The sequence below is a fragment of the Falco punctatus genome, assembly GCF_963210335.1.
Source record: "Falco punctatus genome assembly, chromosome: 6".
NCBI classification, from domain to species: Eukaryota; Metazoa; Chordata; class Aves; order Falconiformes; family Falconidae; genus Falco; species Falco punctatus.
Window position 1 is genome coordinate 15,877,980 of NC_137585.1, and position 27,139 is coordinate 15,905,118.

General features: G+C 40.8%; 1 protein-coding gene across 1 annotated transcript in view; it reads left to right on the top strand.

The window, feature by feature from the left end:
* EFCAB6 (EF-hand calcium binding domain 6) overlaps window positions 1-24,324 on the top strand; it is a 110,023-nt gene extending 85,699 nt beyond the window's left edge. The window contains 14 exon segments of the mRNA XM_080391614.1: window positions 1,704-1,730; window positions 1,732-1,819; window positions 1,822-1,884; window positions 1,888-1,902; window positions 5,258-5,280; window positions 5,282-5,461; window positions 14,429-14,441; window positions 14,749-14,931; window positions 14,935-15,001; window positions 20,674-20,695; window positions 21,356-21,515; window positions 21,519-21,775; window positions 24,122-24,158; window positions 24,162-24,324. Of these exon segments, the coding sequence (XP_080247740.1) occupies window positions 1,704-1,730; window positions 1,732-1,819; window positions 1,822-1,884; window positions 1,888-1,902; window positions 5,258-5,280; window positions 5,282-5,461; window positions 14,429-14,441; window positions 14,749-14,931; window positions 14,935-15,001; window positions 20,674-20,695; window positions 21,356-21,515; window positions 21,519-21,775; window positions 24,122-24,158; window positions 24,162-24,257 (1,231 nt within the window). The 3' untranslated portion in view covers window positions 24,258-24,324.
* Window positions 24,325-27,139: the final 2,815 nt, after the last annotated feature.

Below are 27,139 nucleotides of genomic sequence, written 5' to 3' on the forward strand. Positions count from 1 at the left end.
AAAATTATTAAAGGCTCATAAAAATTTCTGTATAGATGGTAACTCTAAGATCAGTCTGGAATAATTCCATGGGAGCCAAAGGATCTGTATCAAAAACACCTAATGTATTATTGTAGTCTGGAGACTCTCTGTCTTTCAATGGTAGGAAATTCCACAAACTGACTGCACTGGCTTTCTACTGGGTAAGCGAGAGCAGAGCAAGCCCTTGCTGTTGTATCCGTTGTGGTGATGAACTCACACAATGAACGGGCTCATTAGACAGGTTTGAAGTCCTTGTTTAAAATAGACAAGGTGTCTTTTCCTTAAGTGGTCACAGATCACAGGACATTGGAGGAAAGTAGTTTTTCATGTAATGATAGGTGCTTTTCATCTTGCCTTAATTTTTCATGCTAAATGACTTTGATATTCACATATTTTCTGTATATTTGAAGCTTGCCTTAATTCCAGTCTTTTTGTGGTAAAGCATCTTTGAATAAAGATTAATTTAATTTGGTAATGAACTAAATTTTTACCAAAAAAAATTATCTCAAATCCTATGCAAGAGCTTACCTTTCCCCATGCTGATATTTCGCTGCTGTTACCTGGAGCTACCTGTAGCCAGCTCTGTAACCCACTGCATTTCCGATGTGACACAACATGAAATTCCCTGGTGTCTGAGATCCAGCAGATGTTTCAGATGACAGACAGAAGTCCAGCACGTTGTGAGTGCAGCCTGCCGAGCCGTGGGCTGGGCTCCCAGGTACAGCCTGACCACGAGCGATCAGGAGAGGAGCCCTCATGGATATACCATGCCAAGAGTCAACGGTAGCAGCTGCTGGGCCAAAGGTACCAGCCCTCCGCACAGCGCAGCGGGTGCACCGAAGGAGGGAGGGCCAGTGCCTGAGACGCTGGGGCTGAGTCCTGCCAAGAATGTGTAAAATAGTTCTCTAGTGGCCTGACAAGCTGTGCAAAGTGAAGTGCAGGTTGAGATGGAAGGTGAGCCCTCCTGTCACTAACATAAGGAGAAGCACCGTATGGAGCCTGGTTTGGTTTCCTCCCACGTGGTAGAGAAATTGTGAGTGATTATAGACCTGTGCTGGTGCGTCCATGAAACATATCATGGAGCCGTACCAGATGTCCCAGCTTACCAGGCCGTATGTGATTCTTCTTCTTTCTCTCAGAATTGTAATGATCACAACATATCGGGAGGCTAAAGCAGTGCTTCAGTAGCTGTGAGTCAAAGGTATTTTTGTAAACCAGTCAAACTACCAGCACTTAGCACAATGAACTCTTCAACGGAGTCTATTAGACTGTTTACACAGTGACACGAAAAGGAGATTCAAAGACAAGGTTGGGAGCCTACATGTCCTCCAGCCACATTGGGGATATAGAATGTGATCAAAATATAGTGCTGTTTTTAAAAAGCACAAAGTTAATGCTGATGCAGTGGAAGGTTAGGCACTTGGGCCCAGGCCAAAGCATGTCTCCTCTTGAGCACCTGGAGATTGGCCTGGATCTGCATCTGAGAGTTGCATCTGGTTGCATTTAAGTGACAGGTTTGGTGGCTTAGACCTGAGAAATAGCTTGGGCTGGAACTAACAGGATTTATACACTGGCCAGTACAAATAATACATCATAGTAATTAATCAGTACAGACAACAGTGAGATAATTATTTAAAATCATTGATATCTCAGTCTGTGGGTTTGGGTTTTTTTTCCCTTAGCTTAGAAATCAGCATTCATGACAGCAAGCTCTTATTTTGATTTCCTGAGAGCAACTGATGATGGCAGAGCATCTAAATACCAACAGAGACAAAAGCAGGCTGCACCACCTGCAAGCTTGACTTTGCGGTACTCTGCTTAGAACAGACCCTAGTTAAGATAAAAGAAATAGCTGCATCATCTTAGGATTTTTTGTACAAGGAAATTTTCGTGTGGTCACTGCATCTTATTTAATGTCTCTTATTTAATTTTTCTGCCTGGCTGGGGACTAACCCAAAGTCTTCAAAACTTTTCTGCTATTAATTGGCTGCTACCAACAACCTTGGCCTATGTAGAAATAGCATCTTCTGACAACTGCAGATGGCTTGATTGATTGTATTCTGGTATTCCCACAAAACAAGCATATCAAATCAAGCCTAGAGGCTTTGTGAAGGTAAGGATTGGAAAGGAAAAAGTAAACAGCGAATTATCAGGATCTTCCTTTCTTCCTCAAACCCCTTTTCTTCCTCCAGTTGTCTCAATTGTGTTCCAAGCATGTAAATATCACATCTTTCAAATAGCTGAGTTTCCTAAGCTGAGACTTATAATAAGTAGATATAATGTGCTACTGCAGGCAGGCATTATGGTTTTATCAGATGAAAGGATCATGTAGCAACTGAGGATGAAGACATATGATCAGATGTGCTCACATCATAGTGGCTGCAGAAGTTAGCACCTGTCAGCTGGGGCTTTGCAATTATCTGCATTTATGCGCTTGGCCACTTCTGATTCTGACACAGATAGATAAGGTGCATTAGCAGTCAAGCAGCAAGTTTCCTGGTTTTCCACCTGTAAAATGAGAACAATAAAAATAACCACTACTCTCTAGAATTTTGAAAGCCCTGAATGGAAAACCGCTGTATATTAAGTAGTCTTAGACTGTTGTGTCGGAGTCTGCTGAAATGCAGCAGCCTCTAGAGTAAATAATTCTTGATGTCACAGTGAGATTGTTTTCAAGCATGGGAAAGAATAATCAAAAAGACCTTGAAGGAAACATTGCTGTCGCAAAGAACTGTAAAGCCATTTCATCTGCATCTGCAGTTTCAGGTCCAGTTTAAGCTCATGGCTTCAGAGGCAGGCTTATGCCGGCAAAGATGGTCTCGCTACCCCTGTATCCCCAGCAGCGTGGTCCTCCTGCCTACCTTATGTCAAAACCAGCACTGGTCTTCCTGGCCAGTGACCTAGGTCAGGGAACCTCAGCCTGAAAAAAGCTGGATCACGTGTGCGTGGCCTTGGGAGAGCTGTTGACTGCACGAGGGAGAGGAAAGGAAGAGTAGCTGGGAAGGCAATGGGGGCAGAAATTCCCTGTAATCCACTGCTGAGTGTCTGAAATCTCAATCTGTGGACTCTGTCCTGCAGTTAAAAACAACATGGGCTTCCAACAAAGACATCACTAGTGATGTCACTACTACAAGCACCCCAAAAAAAGTAGCACCATGGGAGATGCTGTTCCTTGACAGAAATCCTTTCACACTATTTGGAGAATCCTGTGATGTTTGTGAACTTATTGGGGCCACATTGCCAATTTCGGACAGGTAGACTAACTATTGAACAGGATACTGAAATATCTATATAATCAGTTTACATTTTTAATAGTAAGCGGGGGGGGAAAATCTTTCCTGTGCTCTGAATTATTGAAATAAGAAATAGAAAAATTAAATAGTACAGGTTAGTGTTGTTAAATATTAATAGAAGACAATATCTGTCCTCTCATCCCTGGGTGTATTGGGAATTGAGAAGGTCACAATTTTGTCTGGTGAGGGTAGGATTTGAAAATGACTTCTAACATGAATGAATTGTCCATTTAGTCTTTTAGGATTTGGTGGTTAATATAGCTTCAGGGACCAAGGGATTTTCTCTATGGAGAGACAGACTTTGTCCACCACACTATGGAAAAGCAGAACTTTTTCCTCATTTCCCTTATGTGTGAAAATAAGGAAGTTCTCAACTTCCTTCTGAGCCATTTTTTGAATAATAGTTGCTGCCACCTACGTGATAGGGGACTCTAACAATGTAAGCTTATAACAAAATATTTTTTTAGGAGGCAGATCTGAAAGCACAGTTCCTAGAGTCCAGCTAGTTGGGAATAAAAAACCAAAACCCACAACCCATCAGATCCCATCAACAGCATTTCTACAACTGCATACAGACTTTGAAGTTTCATAACAAATAGTTTGAGTTCAGGTGCATCTTCTCTGTCAGTATAATCATTTCCCATGCATTTTCACCACAGTCAGTACGATGCATGCTATATATTCAACGCTTTGTTTTTCCCATAGAACTTTCATTATATAAGCAAAGATCAAACTTTCATATTAAGAAGCTACAGAACCCTTTTTAGTGTTCAAAGGATTCCTTTCCAATGTCATTTGGATATGGTAGCATTTGTTTTGACAGTAGACATAGTTCCTGTACATTAAATACACATTTTAAAGCCCATTATTTAGGACAGTTCTAATGGTAAAACAAAAATTGCTGTATTACACCAATATACTGTAGTGTTAGCAGACTAATAGGGCTTTAAACTGACGTTTTGAAAGGTGTATATTCATTTACATTTATGGAATCCATGATTTATACGTTCACCATCATAAATAAAGAGGAGAATAAAACAAGAGGGCACAGTAAGTTAGTAGCAGCCGGGCAGAATGAGAGTGGATATGGCACACAGCTTTTCTGGACCTTGGTATCTCTGCCACTTGAACTACTCTCTTGCACGCCGGCTGCTGCAACTGTGCTAAACCTAGTCTGTTTTCCCTGGGAAACCTTTGAAAAACTCCCACAAAGAAAAGGCTGGGCTTTTTGTGCAAGGGAGGACAAGAAGAGAGCAAGTAAGCCTTCATGATGAGCAGAAGCTAATGAGGATGGAGCTTTGAGCAACCTGATCTAGTGAAAGGTGTCCCTGCCTATGGCAGGGGGGTTAGAACGAGGTGACCTTTAAGGTCCCTTCCAACCCAAACTATTCTGTGATTCTACAGGATGAAGGACTATTGAGTCCTTTACAGAGTAGAAAACAAACTTGACCTTCCAGGGGCAATCATCTGGGGGGGGGGGGGGGGGGGGCGAACACGGACCAAAAGGGAAATTAAATATGCTTAGGTGAATTTAATTACAAATATTTTAATTTACATTATTTAAGGCAGCTCTCAAATATTTTTGTTTCCTCTCTTGTCTTAACCACTACCTTTTCTGAAAAGTTTGGATACTTGATATAATGCCTTTTTGCTTTTACAGCAGGTGGCTGTTTATTTGCATATTTATATTTACATGTGGCACAGAAATACAGGCTATTTTTGGCTTATTTCAACAATTGCATATAATTTTTAAAAGAAAGGGAAGCTTCAGACTAAGTAAGGTTCTGAGAAACGTGTTTTGTTTCACCATGTATAAAATACCTGCAAGTAAAAGGCATATAGGTCTCAGGTATTTCCATTTAACTGCTAAATGGTTGCTAAAAAAAACCTTCTCTTTTGGAATGTCTGTGTTTGCTTAAATAACTTGAATTCTTGCTTCTCAGACATTTTCTCTATTTGATAGGCAGCACTGGAGTAATTAAAGACCTGGAATTTTGGCAAGTACTTGACCATTTCTGGTTTAAATTATCAGACAGGCCGTTCAGGTACCTTCTCAAGAACCTTAACCTTTGTAAGGATTTCACAGTAGACTGTAAAGTTTTCCTGAAAAGTATAAACCACCTCACAGAGATAAGAAGAGCTACCATGTTATAATATATTTCTTTAAAAGATACGATCTGATGTGTTAGAAGTGACTGGCTGACTAACTAAGCATGCAGAATTCACATGTTTGTTTCTGTTGAACTCCATGAAGCCCTTATCCCCTTAAAAGCTCTAAGAAGTTAAGTCTTACGCTCACATAGATCTAGGTCTGTTCATGCAGCAAGCTGAAAGCATAACATGGATGCAGCCAACTAAGTGATGTAGGACATGGGATATCCAAATATGCCTAAGGATCCCTGACCTATCTAGATGGACTGGCAGGGGCTGGGCAGAAAAATGAGTGGAGTGGGAAGCCCACTAAGTTCTTGGTACCAAACAGTAATAGCAGTGTAGATGTAGCAGGAAGGTCAAATGCAAAGATTAGTTCAAGTACAGAGAAAATCTTGATTGTAGTCATGGACAGAGTCTTATGATGCTCTGAGTATGCATGTTGCAACAACTCAAATTAAACTAGAGTTGCTGCTTCTCTGTGGCAGATTTTTGTGTCCACAGTGCCTCATATAGAGTTGTTCATTTGGTGCAGACTGAAAGAACAGATCTTTCAGTTCATAATCACATCCTTTTATCAGTGCAGTAATCCTTACCATGTTCGTAAATAACAGGAACATTATCAAAAGGTGTAAATAAAAGAAGTCTCTGTCCTATTTTAATTTCATGATCCTTCACTTTCCTCTGGCTTCTCCCCTCTCAGTCTGCCTTACCCAGTGGGAACTGAGTATAAGAGGATCTGAGGGTGCAAGAGTCCAAATGACGTTACCTTACAGCTCATTTCTGAACTTGGCTAAGGATGTGAAAGCTGGCTACTAGCTGGATAAAAAGCAGTTCTAAAAAAAAAAAAAAAAGTAAAAAGTATTAACGTCCATCTTATGTTCTAAGAAGTAACTATGTTTCATTTTCAAAAGTATATGCTCGAAGCACAAATAAAATGAGAAAAATAGTAATCATCATCCAATGGAAAACCATATAAAAAGCCTTCCACTTTATTGCCATGGCGATAATAGAATGTTGTGCTAAACAAATCCGTATAGAGCTATACAGTGATTAAATCTTGTGTTGTAAAGTAGAAGCTGGAAAACCAGTGAGCTCTGTGTCAGCCTCTTCGTGTCCTGAGTCAAAGTCTGTCAGGTTTCAAATAATTGCAGGGCTTCAGTAATTAGTGAGAGGAGGAGGAGGAGGGACCACAGGTTTCAAATGAAGGAGGACCCATAAAGAGCTCCAAATGTTTGTGATGTGTTACAGGCTTTTGTAACTGGTTAGAGACTTCATCGATGCCTGTCAGTTACCAATAAGCATAGCTTTACCAAAGTGTGTATTATAAGTATACCTTTATTCAAAATTTTATAAGGTTGCTTAAATGTATTTTATTCTCTGTAAATTTAGCATTAATATTTATAGCAGTGCAACTGTTACTTTGTCCTTAGTGGCAGGACTACATTATAGTTATTTAAAAAATAGTTGGGGAATTTTAAATATTTATACTTTCAGTTTATTAAAATTAAAATGCAGTCTTAAGAGATATAATAGATTACACAATCTCCAATGTAAAACAGTGGAATACTTTGTATAGATTAGAAAATGCCGCATTTCTCTCTCTTCTGCTTTTATGCTGATATAAATTCACTAAGTTTCAGCTGAGTCATACCAGCACAAAGCATGAAATATAACATATCTGTATACTTATTTTAAGAATATATTTGTGTGCTGTCATATTGACTGGCCAGCAAGCTTTCATGTGAACTTTAGAATAGGTAGATGCTTTTGTTAGAGAAGGGTTTGCTGTGGTGTCTTCTCATCCTCTGAGTAGGTGCTAAACCTCCTTAACAACTTGTCAAGCTGTACAATTCCCGGGATCAAACTCTGCAAGCCTGTATGTTTTAACACAAAGTCTCTTTATCAGTTAGTGCTCCAAGACCCCGAATACTTTCTGCCTCAATTTAGGAAAAAAAAAAAAAAAAGGTACCTACACATCTTTCAGGAGGTACTCAGTCCATGACAGGACTGGAGCCTGTATTGCTTTTTTCAATATTGAGCATTCACTTTGAACAGTTTTCTGTGCTGTATTAGGGGTAGAAGGGATAAATCCATCATTACAATCCCAAATTAATCCACAAGGGAATGTTTTTTTAAAAGACAAAACAAATATGACCCAGGTTCACAGTGCTGGTTCAGCTTCCAGATGCTCTCAAATCTCATGTTTTCATTTTGGGTTCAACCCAAAATTTCCCATGCCTTTGCAATTTCATCCCACCCTGGGTTTGCACATGTTGCTGGGCTCCTGTGCAGGTTCTGAGAGAAGGCTGGTTGTTAAATTATTCACTTCATCCAAACACGCTACAATTTTGGCCTGTAAAGTATGTATCTAAATTAATGAGTTATGCAACTCATTCAGGCATGTCAGGAAAACTGATCATTATGCTATACAATTTGATCACAGAAGTATATTAAAAAGTAACAAGTAAAGTATGCAGCTTGATCGTTAAAGTACGGAAAATTTACTGAACTAGTAAAGTATGAGCCTGGGATGACTTTTGTCTCAAATGGCACCTCATAAATAAAACCCACAACCACAAAGGCAAACATTCACAACCCCAAAAGTCATACAGGTTTAAGTTGTATTTTTTCCTAGAAAACAGCGGAATGAGGGGAGATGAAAAAAATCTTATGGAAATTATTTCTAAATGTTTTATGTGGCATGTGGATCTTTTGATGGTTTTGACATATGTTGATGAGCTTTACATTTTGATTAACTCTCTAGAATACATAGTATAACATCTGTACGTGAGTAGGATGCCCACTGAAATACAGCTCTGTAGGACTATACTATACAAAAATAGAATTAAAGAAATGCGAAGTATTTTAAGCAATATGATTGCAGCTTAGTATCCAGCTAAGAAAGAACCATGGTTATGGCACTTAGCTTGGGGGTTGCTAACCAACTGCAGAAGAGCTGAGGAAGGAAACAGAGAGGACATTGCCTAGATGGGATCCTGGTAACCACCAGCGGACTCTCTGAGGATATTTGTAAAAGTCCAGATGCTAGGAATATGCATCGTGAACTTTTCTCGTCTGGCCTGCCAGCCTTGTGATTAATAAGGCCTGAGTGGATCTCTTCTGCATTTAAAAAAGTGGCTAATGCAGTCTGGCCTAATGAAAAAAGCAGTTGGGAATCAGACTGCCCCAAAAGAAAAGGTACCCTCCTGTCCTTCCCCACTGTGAGCTATTTCAGATGTGGGGGAGGGGAAAGTAAAGGATGTGTTAGAAGGGACAGTTCAGGGGGTGCTGGTCAGGTCTAGAACAGCAAGATGTTCATAAAGGATCAGCACAGCTGCCTATAGAGGGGAATATATGGGAAAAGGAGGGATTATGATCAGGGCTGAACGATTTGTTGTTTAGCCTTCCTGGATCTGAGACCACTGAGTGATTTGCTGCAAGCTTAGTAAACCTTTGTGTGTCCAGCTCAGCAGTGAGGAGGAAGTGGACAGGTCAGGTTGAGGAGATGGCAGAGAGAAGTGACAGATAACTGCTTGTACCCGTTCAAGGGTGGGAACTGAACTAACTAGGGGTTTGCCAACATGTCTGTCTTTCAGCTGACAAAGGGAATTACTGGAATGAGTAGAAACATGTTCAGAAAAGCTTTTTTAAAAAACAAATGTGATTCCATCTAAAATGATGAAATTTGGAAATCAGATTGAATTCCAGGACTTCTTTGCAGAAAAAAATGCACAATATTTCATCAAATCAGGCATTTGATTTAGCTTTGTCCTGAACTTTCTGCTTCCACACTAAATTCTCCATTTTTGTTTGTGTTTAGCTTCCTGTTCTGAGTTTCTCTGCAGTCTGTCTCATGCCTTCTTCACCAGCTGAGTGCATTTTGTTTGCAGCCAGTTCCATCTGATCAACCTGCCTGCAAAAATGCAGGCTTGTTTGTTCATCCTTGATGCGCTTTGTGCCAGAGAGAGCATCCTGCTTCTCCTTGGACCAGTACCCATGAGAGGATTCCCCACAGCGTAGCCAGTTCACACCTCTTCTTGAAGCCTGGCACTGTGAGAACTGTACCTCCAGGCCCAAGGACTGAGGTCCAGGATTAGTTTTTTTCTATTAACTAGTGAAAACATGGGTACATCATCACTGTCTCCACCTTTGCTGGGCATGTTGCTGGTGAGAGTCTACAGAGCCACTCAGTCTCACATCACATTGCTCTCAGCAGTGGCTGCTACAACCCCTCCCTGTAAAATACATACAGAACAGCTTCCTTATGATCTTGGAAACTATTCTTTCATCAACAGAGGGGACAACACTGACACAGATTACCAGCTCCACAAATGGAGAGTGGCTGTGCTGTGTGTCCCTGAACACTGATTAGCCTGCAAGTGCTGAAACGTTCAGAGTGCAGTTCTACAGTGTATCTGTTGTAACCATGTTTTTTGAGCTCCAAAACCCCCTATGCAACAGGGAAGTGATGTCCTCAGTCTTTACACAACCTTGCTACCTAAACTTGGCAGTGTATACTAACCCAGCCCTTGTGCACTGTGTTCAGGTGTGGGGAAATGAAGTTCATTTTGCTGCCATGATCCACCTGTGAAATTGCAGCAGGAATATTTAAGGACCTGCTCTAGAGAGGTGGTGCTTTTCTCTGTCTTGAGGGTGCGAGATTTACAAGCTTATTCACTTCTTGCTGTCCTCATCTGTTGAACCTCTGGGCCCTCTTGTTCTGGGCCACTGATCTGATCAGACAACTGACTGTCATCAGTCACGACCCATTGCACCAGCAGCAGAGGTAAGCAGGCCTGCTGATCATGTCCCTACCCTAATCAGCAGCACCACAAACTTTGTCTGTCCTCATGCAGAACAGCTGTGTTCCCTGGAAATACCTGTCCTGGGGTACCTGCATGTTTGCATCTACTTTCCATTATTACATCTGCTTCAGGCTGAGAAATGTTAAAGCTTTCCTTACACCATGACCTAACTCCATGTTTCTCTTTATCCGTAGCAAAACTGGTTTGAAAATTCCCCTTCCTTGCCCCTGCTCTCCTGTGCAGTGCCCTCCCCAATACTACAACGTGCTGTCCCTCCTCGTGCTGGGATATCCATTTTGGGATCTTTCCCCATTGGCAAGCCTGCCAAAGCTATACCTCCCTTTCCTTCTCTGTTCTGAGCAATGAAGAAAAGGGCCTAATAGAATTTTTAAATGGAAAATTGTTCCTTGGGGTGGAAGCTTTTCACTCTATATTTACTAAGAGCAGAGGAAGAGGAGAAAGTAGGGATAATGGAAAGTAGGGAACATAGTATTAGACCATCAGGCGTAGCGCTGATGGGGGGACACTGCTGGGGAGACAGGGGCAGGGAAGCCTCACTGTGCCTCCTGCTTCTTTACCCAGTTCTACCTAGGCTTCATATTTCATAGGTATTTAATACCATCGTTATTTTAATTACATTTAGAGAAATTTAGCTTTTTTCTAGACAAGTTAGAAACTGCCATGTGCCACCTTTGACTCATTGTGTCAAGTAATTTTGTCAAACCACTGCGTACCATTACATATTCTAAACACTACCAAGAGTACTTTTTCCTGCAAATGTGACCTCAAAACTTGAATCTGTCTGTGGCAAACAGTTGGTCAAAAGGAAAATGGTACATTACATAATGACCCTCAATGGAATTTTCGTATTTTATTTAGAATTGGGTTTATTACTGCAAGCTCCTGTTGCACACCAGCTATCAAATCCTCAGCAGGCGTAAATCAGCACTCAGGTTAATGGAGCTAGACTGATCACTGCCAGATGAGGCTACAACTCTGCTTGTAATCTGGGGATAAAATACACGCTTCTCTATAGTGCTGAGACTCCGAGAGCTAGAACAGGCTGGCTGGTGAATTACTGGTTATCTGAACATAAGAAGAAAATGCGTTTCCACCCCAATCCACACTCAGGCAACTAATACTGCTGCTTCCACACGTCTTTAGGGAAGAGCATTTATGGAAAACAACTTGAAGATACGTGTTGGTAGGATAAAGGAGGGCCCATGGGCTAAGCACAGAAACCTCTAAAACTGTGTAAACTGTCAAAAGGATGATTGCTTCTGGCAAAGGTCATTCTCACGTACAAAGAGGAAAAAGCATCCTTTTTCAGGGGAAGATACAAGGGCCTTCTTGGGTAAGCTGTTTCCCAAGACCTTTGCTTTCTGAGCCTCCGCAGAAAGGGAGGGAGGTCAGATTTGTGACAGGGCAGGGAACAGAAGCAGGGAAATTGTGATTTATGTTGCTGTACCGATTTACTTTCTAATTAAGAATTCCTCTTAATAGAAAAATCTTCCAGAAACAGGAAGGAGCTGCAGGAATGGAGCTTCACTGAGCAGGTGTGGGTGGCGAAGCCTTCTTTTATTACTAATCAGCATAGTTATGCCATTTATAGAAAAGGACACGATGCTGTGCAAGGAACTTTCTAAAGAAGAAAAATACAGCCCTGCTTTGAACAGCAAGTGAGATATATAGGGTGGCCCATAAGAAAAGTAATGCCCCCCTCTCTCGGTGAAAGTGGATTTACACAGTTCTCCCAAGGCTCTCTCAAATTCCGCTAGGAAGGGCGAGAAAGCCTCTGAAGAGCTGAGCAGGAGCATTGGGTAAGCTGGACTTCACAGCCTACAGTGGCAGCTGGCATTTGGCTGGGGCGTAGGGCAGGTACTGCTCAGAGGCCACGTGGCAGTCTGAGAAGCTGCAGAGGTCTGTTGTCCCCTGACTTCTGAAATGATGTATATCACTTCAATCAATCAATCAAGTGAAGCTTGATGGGATGAGTGGAGCACGTGGCAGCGAATATCAGGACATCACTAAAAGAGAAGTAACCCCTCTGCCATCCAATGGAAACTCTTCTATAAATGATCTGCAAGCATTGCTAGGGCAAAAATCTCATAGATGCAGTGCTTAAGGACATGGTTTAATGGTGGACTTGGCAGCCTTGGGTTAATGGTTGGACTTGATCTTAAAGGTCTTCTCCAACCTAGATGGTTCTATGACTTTATGATAGCTCTGAGGCAGCTTCATTCCTGTTGCTCACTTTCACTAGTGGTTAAAGTCAGACACACCGAAGCTAAGAAACTGTGTATAAGGTTAGTTTGAAATGCAGAAATGGCACTTAAATGTCCAGGTGCCCAGTCCAGAGTCTGAGATTTTAGGTTTCAGCTGCATTATTTCAGCTAAAGGTGGTTATTTTAGCTGTGGATGATAGAGTCATAGATATACGCTGAATGTACTAACTGCATGTGGCAGACAAGTGTAATGCAATAACTGAACATAAAAGGCTTTCTAGTTTTCAGTCTGTGGTTTGCAAGAAGAACAACTGAGTTGTTTTTTTATTGGCTTTCTAACCATTTTAAGATCAAAGTGCATTAGGTCTTAGGAAATAAAAAGCTCTTGAAATTAAATAAATTGAGAAAGCTTGCACTTACAAAATAGGTTTCTCTTAAAAGTTGCAGGGCAGTAACACTTTCCCTAAGTCTTTAATTATTAGAAAAATTAAAAGCAGCAGTAAGGTGCTTTTGAGATCCAGTAATGTCAGGCAGGCAGAAGGTGCACCCTGTGCTGGTCTGTGCCCAGCAATCTTCATTTCCTGACTATGGCACAGACTGGCTTCTGCATCTGCATGCATGATTCCACTTCTTCTATTTTATCTCTTAAGAATAATACAGCCGTAATGCCTGTCCTGCACGCATGTTTTATGTAAAGCATAGTTAATACTGAAAAGCGTTACTTGCATCTGAAGATAGTAGAGTCTTTTCTGATTAGGAGGCATGTTTCTTGCAGTTCTGTAAGAAACATATTTTCTTTTCCATCCAGTTATAATGATCATTTGAGATGTGACAAGGAAACAGGAGCGCAGGACCAAAAGCCATCTGTTTCTTTTTTGGTATTTCATATTGCGTGGAGCAAGAAGGTGGCAAAGCTTATATGCTTAAACATGGGGGTATAAAATATGATAGTAACATTTAACATGTTGTAAAGAAATGTCTTTGAACCAAAACCAGACTTCTTTTTGTTTTGTTTCTACCAGGACTTCTTGCCACAGCTATAGTAAAACTAGCTGCCACTTGTGTTTGTGAAAACTTTGCATTCAAGATATTTAACATATTTAGTTTAGACAGTTCAGTGGGCGGAAAGTCAGTTTCCATTCCTGAAGATAAGTACTTTCTTCTTCAAAATTCTGATACAGCTTTTTATTGTTATTCCACATTGTGCCGTTCCTGAGACTAGTTTTATAAGTAAAACTTGGTTTCATTTTAAAAACTGAAATTTACTGCCAGTTCTGGAGGTAGCATGTAAATGTTGAATAGATTTCATTGATATTTAACTTTATGAAACGTGGCCTTTTGAATGCACAGTTAGACTTTGCATTCTCGGGTATGTCCATACCAAAGCCCTGCAGTGCTTCACTTGCAGTTTATTCCAACCAACTGTATTTTGTCCTTTTTATTTCTGCTTGCCATATGACCTTCTACTGTATTTACCCAAAGTGTGGGTTTCCACCCTGCAGAATGCATAATGGGAGTTTAGTTAGTAACAAGCTCCAGTGGTAGATTTTGAAAGCCATACATCGGTGTTAGATTTGAAAGCAACACACTGAAAAAGGGGGTTGTGCACATCCTGTGCTAGCGTTAACACTCTTGTACCTAACGCCTTCTCTGCTTTCCTGTGACACATTCTGTACCTTTGCAGCCTTCAGCTGCATTGTTTAGCTGCAGTGTTCCCAATGTGGATGACCAAATTAAAAAGTACTGCTGTAAATGTACCTGGAACTTAGAAAGGAAAGGGACATAATTGCCCTCTCTTTCATCTCAGGACTGAAATGCCTTTTCAATCAAAGAGATTTCCACTGCTTGCTAAAGACTATTCAGATGAGAAGAATACGTTTGGGATATTTGGGCTAGTTAGCGCTCACTTCCCTTTTTTCTGTGTTAACAGAATAGCCTTCTTTGTAAGATCACCCAATTTTTTAGACCTTTATACAAGTTTAGGTCAGTCTTGGAACCCTGTGCTTTTGTTGGCCTGTCACCAGTTGGATCACATTTATAGTCTATTTTTTCCCTTAACTACTTGCATAGCCCCTTTTCTCTTTTGTGGCACAAGCCAGAATTCCTAGAAGCGGCTTTTACTGCCTGCAGGATCTTGAAGGCCGCCTTCTCCACGGACGTTTCCCTCTCCGACTGGCTGAATGCCACACCACGATTCATAATTTATTCAGTGGATCCATTACTGATTCTCTGTGTATGTTTTTTGTCTAGACTGACGAAGGGCAAAAAGTCATTCCACCTAAATCTGCTTGGGAGCTGTCAGAGAGACACGTCTTCTCACAGATACAAGAAGTAGTGACTGCTGGCTTTAACACAATTGCACGAGAGTTTAAAGATATTTACTTTTCAAAAGATAATACAGTATCAAAAGAAGATTTCTGGGATATATGTAACTGACATTTTCAGTGGCTGACTGAAGAAAAGAAAGCTGTATTATTTTGTCTTAATATAAGTGTACGACTGGGTATATTGGCTATGGCTAGAGACATGTGTTTGCATACTGCTGTGTATAGACAAGTGGTTTAAAAATTTGGATGAACTGAAAATGTTTTAAGACTATCATTCCATGAACATTTGTTGCTACATTTGTGGGAGATTTTTTTTTCCTTATCTCTGAGTATGGTTATGAACTATAATAATCGCAGGCTTTCTAAAGCAAAGTCAGAGATGCTATTGCTAATAGCGAAGGTGTGAATTTAAAGCACAGTAGTTCTCTTTCGCTAGCTCTTTATCTGTATATTTGCTATTTTAAAAGTTTCTTTTATCAATTTTAAATTAATCCAATTCCAGTTGGGGCGGGGGGGAGCGGGGGGGAGAGCCTTCTCAGCATAGAATAAAAAGTATTTCCATGGGGACCTAATGCAAATTCCTTTTTCTCAGTAGCTATTTTGTCCTGCCCTCCTTGGACAAAGAAAGGGGCAAGCATTTGACATTTCCCGACCACCTCTCAGCTACTTTTCTGCGTTAAAGATTCCATCAGATTAGCATTAGCAGAGTTTATGTAACCTTGAATTTAGCTTGAGTGACTGAAGTCACGGCATGAATCTGGCAGTACAAACCATCTGATTAGCCCAGTGGTAACCTCAGGGGTACCTGAGAGGTCAGTCTTTTGTAAGATTCTGCTTCTGCTGAACTTAAAATGAGAAGAGCCATTTTTTTTATCTTTTCTAATGCTGGTTCAATGTGATTTTTCTTAGTCCAAAGACCAGGCGAATACTAAAACAGAGGGAACCTTGACTGAAAGATTTCAGATTTTACTTAATAGCACTCTAACCTTCATGCTCAGGATCACATCAATGCCATAAGACAAGACACAAAGCCTCCAAACTTGTACGTGTGTCTGCACTACAGAAAAGAGTTTCAGTGTTGTCCTCATTGCAGATATACCCTCTGAGTTCTTGGCCCAGCATTTTTGATAATAAATTGCAGACAGGAGCAGGGCCTGCTTGTAATTACAGCAAAGAGATGTCACAGCCTGCCATGTTATCAGGCGCTGCTACACAAGTGTAAGGTTGCAGATGAAACTACTGAAAACAAATATTTTCCACTTTCCCCTTGGAAACATCAGAAAAAACCAAAATGGCCTGTGTGCTCTATTCCTGATAGCCACGCTTCTGGTGAGGTACCAAGTGCAAGTGCTGGATCTGAAGCTGGAGCTTCGATATCAGGTGAAAGAAAAAGTGAAAATGTGGTGATAGCCTTCCCTCATCCCTGTGAACCACTGAGCAGAAGCGCTGAGGTGAGCTCGTGGCTGAGCCCTGGCCGAGGCAGGAGAACGCACATCTTCCTGAGCTAAGAAAATTCTCCTGTTTTTTTCATTTTTGGAAGCAGCAAGGCAGGCAGCTGAAAAGTCCTCCAAACTAGATCCTGTCTACTTTACACTCAAGAAGCAGCAAAGGGACAGAGGAGCTATTTTATTCTTAAAAGAACCTCAGACAAGTGAAGAAAAAAATCTTGATAGAAACTGTCATCAGTAATAGCAACGAGAAGCAGGCCTGAGGAGCCTCATTTATATAAGCAGCAGCCTCTATGTGAGTGAGACTCCAGCCCTGTATTTCCAGAGATATTCTGATTTTGACAGGCCTCTCAAAGATATGCCTACGTGTATCTATATGAAGATGCCCCAGGAGAGCCTTCCAATCTGGGTACAGGGTTTGCCACTGCTAATCCAAACCCCTGCTGTTCTGGCTGTTGTCGCTGCTCAGAGTTGTTACAGAAGTGTTACTAATAGTCATAGTCTGGACAACTTCGCAGAAAACATCTTCTTTTATCCTCTTCTGGAGATGGCCACTTACTGTTTGCTATTAGCAAGGCTCAGCTGGAGTCTGTGTCAAGTAGTGGATGGAGAATTTCTTCCTGAAGTTTGGCTGCTTGGTCTTCAGAATTTCTGGTGCTGTGACCTTTTCATAAAAGGCTAAGGATGGTAAACATGCTGCAAGCAAGGTGTTGATTAATATCTTGTCAACTGACATCCTCCTTTTTGTCACAGCCACTTTTCTCTTCTCTGCTTGAACTCCCTTGACTTGCTTGAACTCTCTACAGTCCCTCAAATGACTAACTTTGTTGGGTGTTGAAATAGCTTCTAACTATAGCTAACCCAGCTCATCAGGGTATTGTTCTATTTAATTGAAGTTTGTAATACACTTTGAGATCCTCGTATGAAGTGTGAAGTATAATCACAAGCGCAAAATAGAATTGTTTATAATTCATAATGTGGTAGCAGCCAGGCCAATGGGGGAAAGTTGAAAGCAAATTCAAAATGTATCCTTTGCCCTTTGAAGTTTGACTGCAACTTGGCACATGCATCAAAGAGGTGACTAGTTTCCTTTAGGGTTTAAGTCTCTGCTGAAAAAGATCAAATCAAAAGCAATCTGAGGTTCCCAATTAGATTTATATTAAAAATCAATAATGAAGACCCTAAAAAGGCATACTGATGACTCTTGAAACACTCACAAAACGAGTGCAGCTCATTTAAGGGCAGACTGGTAATCCTTGCTTTGATTAGTAGCTTATATCATAAGTAGTCCCACTAATTCAGTGCAGCTACTTACTGAATAAAGTGCTGTTCAGCGGAAAATCAGCCCAGCCTCAGATTTACGATTCCATACATAGCCCAGAGGGTGGGCTACCTGCCCTGTGTCAGGCCAAGCAGCCACATGGACCTCCACAGGCAGCAGAAGCAAATGTATCAGCAGCTGCCCCCAGGTGTTCTGTAGGTTGGCTGTACTGTAGAGGTATGGTTCTTGGCCATACGTCGTAACTATATGTGATTCTAAAGGCTGTAAAGATTTCCTGCTGTGTTCTTTCGTGCTGATTCATTTTTGCCCTCAGGGTGAAATAATTTGTTGATGCAAATACAATAACTGAGGAACCTTAATGGCCTCCTGAGATGGTGGTATAACTTAGGTGCACCTGATAGCATGAGAAATTCGCCTCAGTGGTACTTAGCCAGGATACAGGTGCACCATGTATTTGATTTACATCTCATGTTAAAGCGTTATTCTTCTATACTGCAGCTCAATCACTGTGTCTAATCACAGGGTTTAGTAGTTTAAACAGCACACTAAGGGCCCAATTCAATTAAAAAATGTCCTGCAGAAATACTTTTTTCATTGTTTTCACAGCCTTGTGCAGGCTTCTGCAGAGAAGCTGTGATATTTTTTTTAATAAGATGGGCCCTAGGATTCCTTCTATTCCAAGGCATCCTCTCCCTTTCTTTTTTATATGTTTTGTCATATCCTTACTACATAAGAGGATTCTCTTGTTGTAAAAGTAGCATTTACGGAAGTAATCTTTTGCTTCTGCATTAGTTTGAAAATCTTTGGAACACAGTGGATGTCAGCACTGGTGGAGGGCTGAAGTGTCAGGATTTTTTGAAGTTCAGCTCAGAGTTTGTAACAATGCCATCAAGCACTCCCAGTGCAACTTAGTTCTGCAACTTCTACCAAGCCAGCTACCTGTGCCATGCAGGACCCACACATGTCTTCTCAGCCTGGACATCCCAAGACATTGTCTTCTCTAGCAGGGCGAAAAGCAGGTAAGTATGGTTGTTTTATGAATTTTCTGGATTTTCATTTCTGTGCATAGGCTGAAAATAATACCTGTGGAACTCAGGGGCAGTATTCCTATTGATTGCCCATGAAATCAAGCACAACCACCTGTCAATAAAACAAATGAGCTAATTTACAAAACTGTGTTACGATGACAAAAGTTGGCCCAGATACAAACTCCACTAAAGTCAAAGGTTATATGTCAATTTACACCAATTGCACTCCCTGCCGTTACCATACACACATCCATCAGAGCTGTATGGCAAATAAAATTTCTGTGTTTAAGCACAATCAGGTTTCTGAGAACAAAGAAAACAGTGCAAATTAGAAAGGCCCAACAGCTGCAAAACAGCATAAAAAAATATAATGGCTTATGGTGATCTGACATGGCCATGGTCATCCGACAAAGCTAGGCAGGACTGGCAGTTGCAGTTCCCCAGTAGGTATTTGCTGGCTTGTCCTGAAATATTCTAGTGGATGCCAAATTAGAGCTGTTAATGCCTGATAGTCTAACTGATAGACTTGCCATAAAAGCCAGTGATGTGAGAAAGGTAAGATGAATGGATAAAGAATGCAGTAGTTTTGCTTCATTTTTGCATCCATACCTACACTTCACGTTGTTAATGCACTTTGGTCCTTTCCGCTGCTCTGCTGGCCTCTTACTGTAGTGTTAGAGTTCACAGAAAAGTAGGAAAATCATTACAGGAGGAAAAATTAAGTATCTTCCTTGTGGAGCTGCACCTACCTATTCCACATTCTTTAGCTACAACCAAACCTACAACAGAAACATAAAATATTTAGAATTATTCAGTGCCTGGAACATGCTTGGATTTTCTGACTACTTCTACATGGAGATGTTTAGCTACTGAAGAAGAAATAACAGATTGAGCAAATTAAAGTTGCAAACAACTTGTCAGGGCTGGTAAATCTAAATTTTGTCCCATTGCTAGCTCAATTATTGCATTAACTATAGGTTCTTTCCTGAAAAGCCCAGACAATTAGCTACATGCATCCTTCATGCTTTGGTCCAATTCCCCCAAAAAAAGCAATGGAAAATTCCTTGTTACTCTACATGAATGCTAGATTGGGTAGTATAAGACAATAGGGAGGGAATTTAAGTCTCCCTAAACTCATGGCTGTTTGAAAGACCCCAGCCAGCCTGAACACAGGTCAGGATGAATGTTCCTGCAGCGTTCATTACATGGAAACGTGTGTGAGGCCTCAGCAGGTCTGCACCAGTGAGACTTTCAAGGGAGCACTGGGAAGTCTCAGTAAATATGAGATTGTACATTGGATCTAGAAGCATAAGTACCACTCGTGCATGTATTGTACAGTGGTAGACTAAGACTTTACTTGCAACTCAGAGTACTGCTGAGGCAGCAATCAAAAAGACACTGAGCACCAGGATCTTCTCACGTAACTCCTGTGGCTCTGCACAGGACCACTGTGGAACTGAGTCCTCCCAGTAACAAATCAAAGCAATGTTATTCTGTAATTCAGTGACTTTGCACTGGTTTGTGTTTGATCTAAGATGGTACTACATAGGGTTTTTTTGAACACTATCTGTTGTTAGTAAGAAACAGTTTGGAGAAACTATAAATGATTTACAGATTAAGCCAAATTAAGAAAAAATGGTCAAGGTTCAATAAATGAATAATGTTTTGACACTAAGAGTGTTCTCACATTTTTACCTACAGTTTTGCAGAACAAATTCAAATCAGATGGAGAAGTGACTCAAATGGTACATTAATCCCAAGTCTGGAAGACCAAAACCTGGATTTGTCATCTGGTGGTTTGTCTATACAACCAGTAAAACCCCAGAGGAAAAAAAAAACCAATGTTATCTCATGCTTTTAGACATCAGCATCCAGTCGTCTTCAGACAACTTGTTCTGTACCTGTCCTTAACTGTGGAACAATAGAAAATAAGGTAAGAACATCCAACATTCCTGGAGAGGCATGCTGAAAGTGTACAAAGAAAAGGATGCCAGCAAGCTAGGAGAAATCCCAGTGTCAGACTCCCTAGGTTTGTTACCATCTGAAAAGTGCTCTATTCATTCTCAACTGTTTTCTTTCTGGTGTCCCAGCCATAGGAATATCTGGCCTCTGGTAAGTGACAAATACTACATGATTGCTCCAGGTACCACCCTGCTATTGCAGACCAGAATATTCTTGGGTGCAATAAATTCACATTCCTATTCAGAATCAGCTGCTCCTTGAAAAGGGAGTGCATGGCTTTGCTTGTGGGTACTTGTGGCACGTGTACAAGTTTCTCATCACCTTCCCAATTCACTACCCTTTCTGTGCCTGGGGATATTTCACTAGATAGATGCACCAGCCTTTTCCCTGTGAGCTTGTGTGTGCTTCTGGTGCACTGGTTTCAATGGCTGAACACCTAGTGATTTGAAGTGACCCTGGATTTTTACTGTTAGAAGAGCTGGGCTACACATCCCTTCTGTTGCGTTCTCTTCTAGAGAGTGGATTTTATGTGCCTTTGTTAGGACATTTGCCTGTGTGATAAGACAGGGAGCACCTCTATAGCCAAATGTAAAGTCCTGGCTATAAGAACACGTTAGCTTATCAGATCATTTATCTTCATTAATTACAAGGAGTACTTCTTTAAAATCAAAATGACATGTTACCAGTTTCCTGAAACCCTGTAAAATGTGAACTATCATGCCATAATTGTAAGCATATACATGTATTTGCATATAGAAAGATCTGCATAACACACTTAGGCAGCAGTCACTGCAGCTGGTGACCTGGCAGCACATCCCTGGTAAAACTTGTGAACACAGGTTGGCTCTTTTTAAGAATGACAAAACAAATATTATTTCTTTGCATTTCAGATATAGCAGAGAAGTTCAATTTGGATTTAAGTGAAGGGGAAATTAACCAAATAACAACAAAATATGATTTCAAAAATACCTGAAGATTTGTATACTATGACTTTCTTCAGAGTTGTACCTTGTTGTTAAAACCACAGGAAAGATCACTTGTACAGGGGGTGTTTACAGAGAAACCACAGAAGGTGGTAGGTACAAAGCTTATAAAAATCAAAATTACAATTATTTTTATATTTTTTCCAGCTTCTGCTGTATTGACACGATATTTCATGGCCTGTTTCTATAGTCACTTTAAGCAGGGACTCCCTTTTCTCTTATTTAATCCCATGATACTAATTGCCTAGTATTCATTTGGTATATCCTCCAGCTGGAGGATTTAACTCCTTGGGATCATGCTCTGTGTATCCAGGTTATATGGCAAAATGGCCAAATCTGCTAAAATTTAGATAGTAATTCCAAAGAGAAAGCACAGGAGCGATGTTTTAAGAGCAGTTGTTGAACTAGATATAAGTCAAACTCAAAATAAAAAGTGCATGGAATATGGGATGGCCCCGACTTGTCAGCAAGCTGTGTCTCTGCCCCACACCCAGCACGGTAAGAAAAGCCCAGAGGGAGCTCTCATTTGCACTGCTGTTAAAGGTCACTAAAAACATCTAGTAGCTAGGACTGGTCAGCACGGATTGCGCCCTTGCAGCATTCCCTGCTGCACGTACCAGCTCCCCAGGCTGTGATGAAGAGTCAAAAGAGTCCCAGCAAAACAGCTACACACAAGCTGTTTCCCTCTGCCCACAGTACCGCTCTAGGGCAGAAAAGATCAGAAGAGACACAGAAATCTGGCTGTTGTGGCCCAGAAATGAAGGCGTCGATAATAGCATCCCAATCAAGTTATGTAGTAGGAACAGTGCCAAATTCCAAATCTGCTCATTCAGCGAGCCTGCTACATTTTTAGGCTGTTTCTGACTGTGCCTAATTAGTTTAGATATGGTTAGTAGCAGCATTTTATAGAGAAATTACATTACCGAACTGTTTTCAGATGTGGAACGAACAGATTGCCACCAAGGTATGAAGAGAGTATCATTAGGAATTATCAAGTATTCACTACCAGTAGGGAGAGTAAGGTAAAACCATTAAGCTTTGCATCAAAGAACTTCATTATCTTACATAACGTTTCCTTTATACACAAACTTGATGCTATAAAATTCCATCCCAGTATTCTGGAGAGCGTAAAGCAGTAATTTTTAAGTCCCTATGTAGTTGTCTCAAATAACTTTTATTTATTCTATTCAGAAAAAATTAATGAGTCTCAGTCCATGTTCTGAGCACCTTTATATAAGGCAATATTCAAAGTGAAATTTCCTCATAGATTGCTCAGTCCATTCCACCTAATAAGTGTACAGGAACACATCAAAAGGAATCATAAAATACCCAAATAAACTGCTTTGCTTTTGGTGGCAGGCACAATTCCACAAAAGCCTGACAGAATCAACGGCCTAGGGCTTCGTGGAAGCATCCAGGCTCTGAGCCATGGAAGCCACCCCAGCTGGAGTCACTGTGAAGTGCCCTTTCCCACCCCTCAGCCCACAAGGGTACTCAGGACTTCGGGTTGGAAACTGAATTATTCACGTACCCACTCACTCCTTAGCAACATATACATATGGAGGGATACCCCAAGAGTACAGGAAGATGGTACTCTTACAGGCCTCTTACAACAGGTGTAGGTGCAGCACAGCCTCTGCGTCCACATAGCAGGTGTATAAAGTCAAGGGTGCAAATCCTGCACAAGGAGATGCTTGTGGACAGTGACACGTGCAGCTGGCACCCAACTACAATAATAAATACCAGGAGAGTGTAGGGGAAAGCTGAGCTGGAGATGTATTTTTTTAAAAACAAAACAAGGTAGTAGAACAGATCCAGAGCCTGCAGGTGAATTGGGACTTGCTGACTTTGGGAAAAGTCCCTTACTGATCACTCCAGTGCTAAAGCTTTGTACAAGTGGAATTAATTTTGCCTTCATGAATAGCTCTGCAGTTCACGTGTTCAGAGTACACCAATGTATCAAGTTTAGCCAGGCTAAAAGAACAGGCTACAATATGTCCCAAGGAAAATCAGCCCCTGGTCCAGTTGTGGAACCACAGAAAGGCTCAAAAACGGGTTACAAGGTATTTTCTGCATTGGGAAAGGACTACAGTAGGGGTTTGGTTTTTCTTAAATACCATACTGCTCCCACAGTTGGCTTATGCATTCAGTCACTTTTAAGCAAAAATTTCACTCTGAAAAATGAACACTGCAGAGAATTAAAAATGACTGAAAAAGGAAGTTGAAACAAGGCAAGCATACATAATACATGTGAAAACACTGAGAACTGAGCAGAAGTAACACTGACTTCAGAATCAGTTTCAAATAATAAAAAGTCAGAGCTTTGACAGTGATTAAGTAAATATACCATCTGCACTTCCCAAGAATATCAAAATGTTATAGGTTAAAATAATCTTGTGTAAACAGTCTCTTGCAATCGTTTGTGAACAAGTGCTCGGTAGCCAGTTGCAGATCAAGGCACTATTACAGTCCAGCATCTTTTCATTCTGCATGACAGTTCTGCCCAGTTGTGTTCATGATGCTGCTAGTAATCACAAGCCTTTCTCATCCAGCTTTGTTAGCCGAGTCCTGGACTATAAACCATGTCATTCTTTAGTGCAGTGCTGAGAATTCAGCCCCAGATTCTGCACTGAAGGAGACCAACAAAGCAAACTTTTAAATCCTATGATGGATGCCATAGCGGGCTGTTAAATATTGCAGATTTTAGGCAAGTTGTATTCAATAAATAGTCAGGAAATTAGAATTGTCTAATCTAAGCTTTCTGACTGAAAAAATTCTAAAAAACGGTACTGAACTAGACTGGTTCCTCTCTGTGACTTACTTGAGCTCTGGCTGTTACTTACAGTAATCTTTTTCCACATGTGATTACACTTCCTTGAGATGTGACCTCTTGATGGGGTCCTGAATAGATAAACCAGAAAAAACTTAGTCCCTATACAAAGTTTAAATGCGTACCTTTCACAAACACGTGGGAAGGGAATAGAAGCATACCTTCTGGTAGGTCTTCATGCAGGCATTGCTGGAGGTACAGGAATCTGCGACCCTCCAGCTGGTGTGGTCCCTTCTAAACGTGGAACGGGCCCAGGTAACCCCCATTTGGGAACCTCTGTTTCTGGTTTCTCTCTTTGCTTTTCTGTGTGCAGCATAATTCTGTACTAGAAAAGGGATTCGTATCCTCTGCCAAATATTTAGGTATCTTGTATCCCCTCAAACAGGAAATACACACCTGGATATTCTGGATATCAGTGATTCTTCCTCTAGAACCATGGGGAGTTTGATTTTTGCTTAGCTTTACTGGTTTCAAAATCTTGGACACCATTTTAACTGGGAATAATAATCACTGTCTGTTCTAGAGTAATTCTGAATATTGATTATTCAATTGCAAGAAAAAAACCCCACTGAGTGGGGCCCTGAACCCATTTATTGCTGTGTGCATTAGGACACCCCTTGGTATTGCTGCTACTTCAAAAGACTGATCAGCCAGCCGGTGGGATGCTCAATGGCCGTAAGCAAACGCTTGTCTGCAATAAGCAGCGATAAGGTGTGCTTCTGGCCCTGCCCTTCCCCTGGAGGTGCAGCAAGTCAGCTTGTTGCCTGCTAGATATAAACCTGTTCAATTATACCAGTCACAGAAATGCTTTTTTAAATCTTTACTTATTTAGGACTGGTGGGAATGTGACGTGTTCTGGCACTGCCACATAGCTGAAACCCGAGGCCCCCGCCTGCTCCTCTACGAAGGCTGAGGAGCGAGATGTATCAACGCGGCCGTATCATCTTCATGCCTGAGGCTGCCTATCACGGCAGCTTTCTGACTGCTTGGGCACTGCCTCAGCAGACCAGGCTCAGGGGAGGAGGAGTGTAGATCAGGCTCCTTTGCATTTGATTTTAATTTGTCTTGTTCCTCTAGGACATGCGATGATTACCATTTATAGTTAAAGCAAGGCAACAACTTTCAAATCAAGCTTCCTAATGTGCTAGAATCTAAGCAAAAAACCCCCAACAAACCCACAGCCAAAAAACTAACTCTTTGTGGATCTAGAAGCAATCCTTGATTCCGAAATCCTACTACAAAGGTGTTAATCTACTGTTTGACAAGATATCAAGTGATTTGTGGAGGTACAGATCCCTTTATCTCCTAGGTAACTTAATTTACTGAAACGAGGAAATTAGCTCTCTGCTAACTCCAGTAACACTGCTATTTATGGCTGTACTATCTGCAAGGGGTCATTAGCGATTTCTGATTCTGAGCTGTTCAGAGGGAAAGGGGCAGACTAACATGAGTTTGCCAGAAAACTAATGACAACTGGCATAGCACACAAGGACACACCGTGCTGCTGGGCACTTTCAGGGTTTAAATTCCCAAGTGCATCTAAAACCAGAAGTAATCCTCAGTAATTAATGCATTATTTTCTTTCACATCAGGGCATTGAGAACTTTTAAAATTGAAGTGCTGAAAAATGCACCAGGTGAGATATTTGAAAGATGAGGGTATATAACCTGGCTTTTAGCATCAGGTGAACCAGATGCATCCTGTTCAAGTTGGGTTCTTGCTGAAGCATAATGAAGGCATGCTTACAGGCTGAGTATTTGTCCCATGGAAATGAAAAGCACCGAGTGCATCACAGGCATTATTATATACATAAGAGCTTGCATAGTTTGAGTGACTGGATTATTCCTTCTGTTCCTCCGGATGCAAAGGCTGCAGGACACCCAAGAAGGATAGAAAGGAAGATATTCCACCTCTTCATCTCATCTCGAGATAGCAGTGAAAGCCTTTTAAACATGTACTTTTTGTAAATTAGCTTCTATGCACATGGGTGCTGCTCATTTCCCAAAGCTCCCTCAGGCAAGTGCTGGCTGGGCTAGTGGACAAAACCCCTGCATGTGCAGGTTTTCAGATATGCATCCCAGGGAGTCAGTATTGGCATAGGAAGAGTAAGAGATAATAAAGGAAGTTTTGACTTTTTTTTCTAATATTCTGAGAAGCCAGAGACAGAGTGGAGCTGAATCATCAATCATTTTGTAAAGAAATTTTAACAAGATAAACTAATGTTTTTACTTCTTGCTCACCCAAAGCACTGAAATAGATTTTAAAGTTGTCTCTGTCTCTTGTAGGTTCTTCAAGAGTACAGCATCAACAAAACTGAAGAGTTATCCAACATTTTGGAATACTATGATAAAACTTTGTCTTCAAAAATATCCTGTAATGATTTTCTGCAGGCATCTGCACAGTGGGATTTGTTCAAATGCAGGAAACTGTAGATGAAGACAGTGACTTATTTATAATTTCAAATTTCAAACTAATAAATTAATTGAGTATGGCTTTTTTATATCTATTCATTAGAAAATTCAAAATACTTTAGAATTCTGACAGTGGTCCTGTGTTGTGGATTAAATCTACATAGTGAGGGAATTAATTTTGCATAATCCATTTATCAAAAAAGAAAAAGACAATAATTAACATTGTCAAGATAATGCTTCCTAAGACGACTCCAAAAGCTATTTTAAGGAAATTCTTTTTTTAATTTTATGCACTTTATTAATGACATACTCTTAACTTCAGTAAAAGGTTTACAAGACACTATTGAATTTACTTCTAATACGTTAGCCT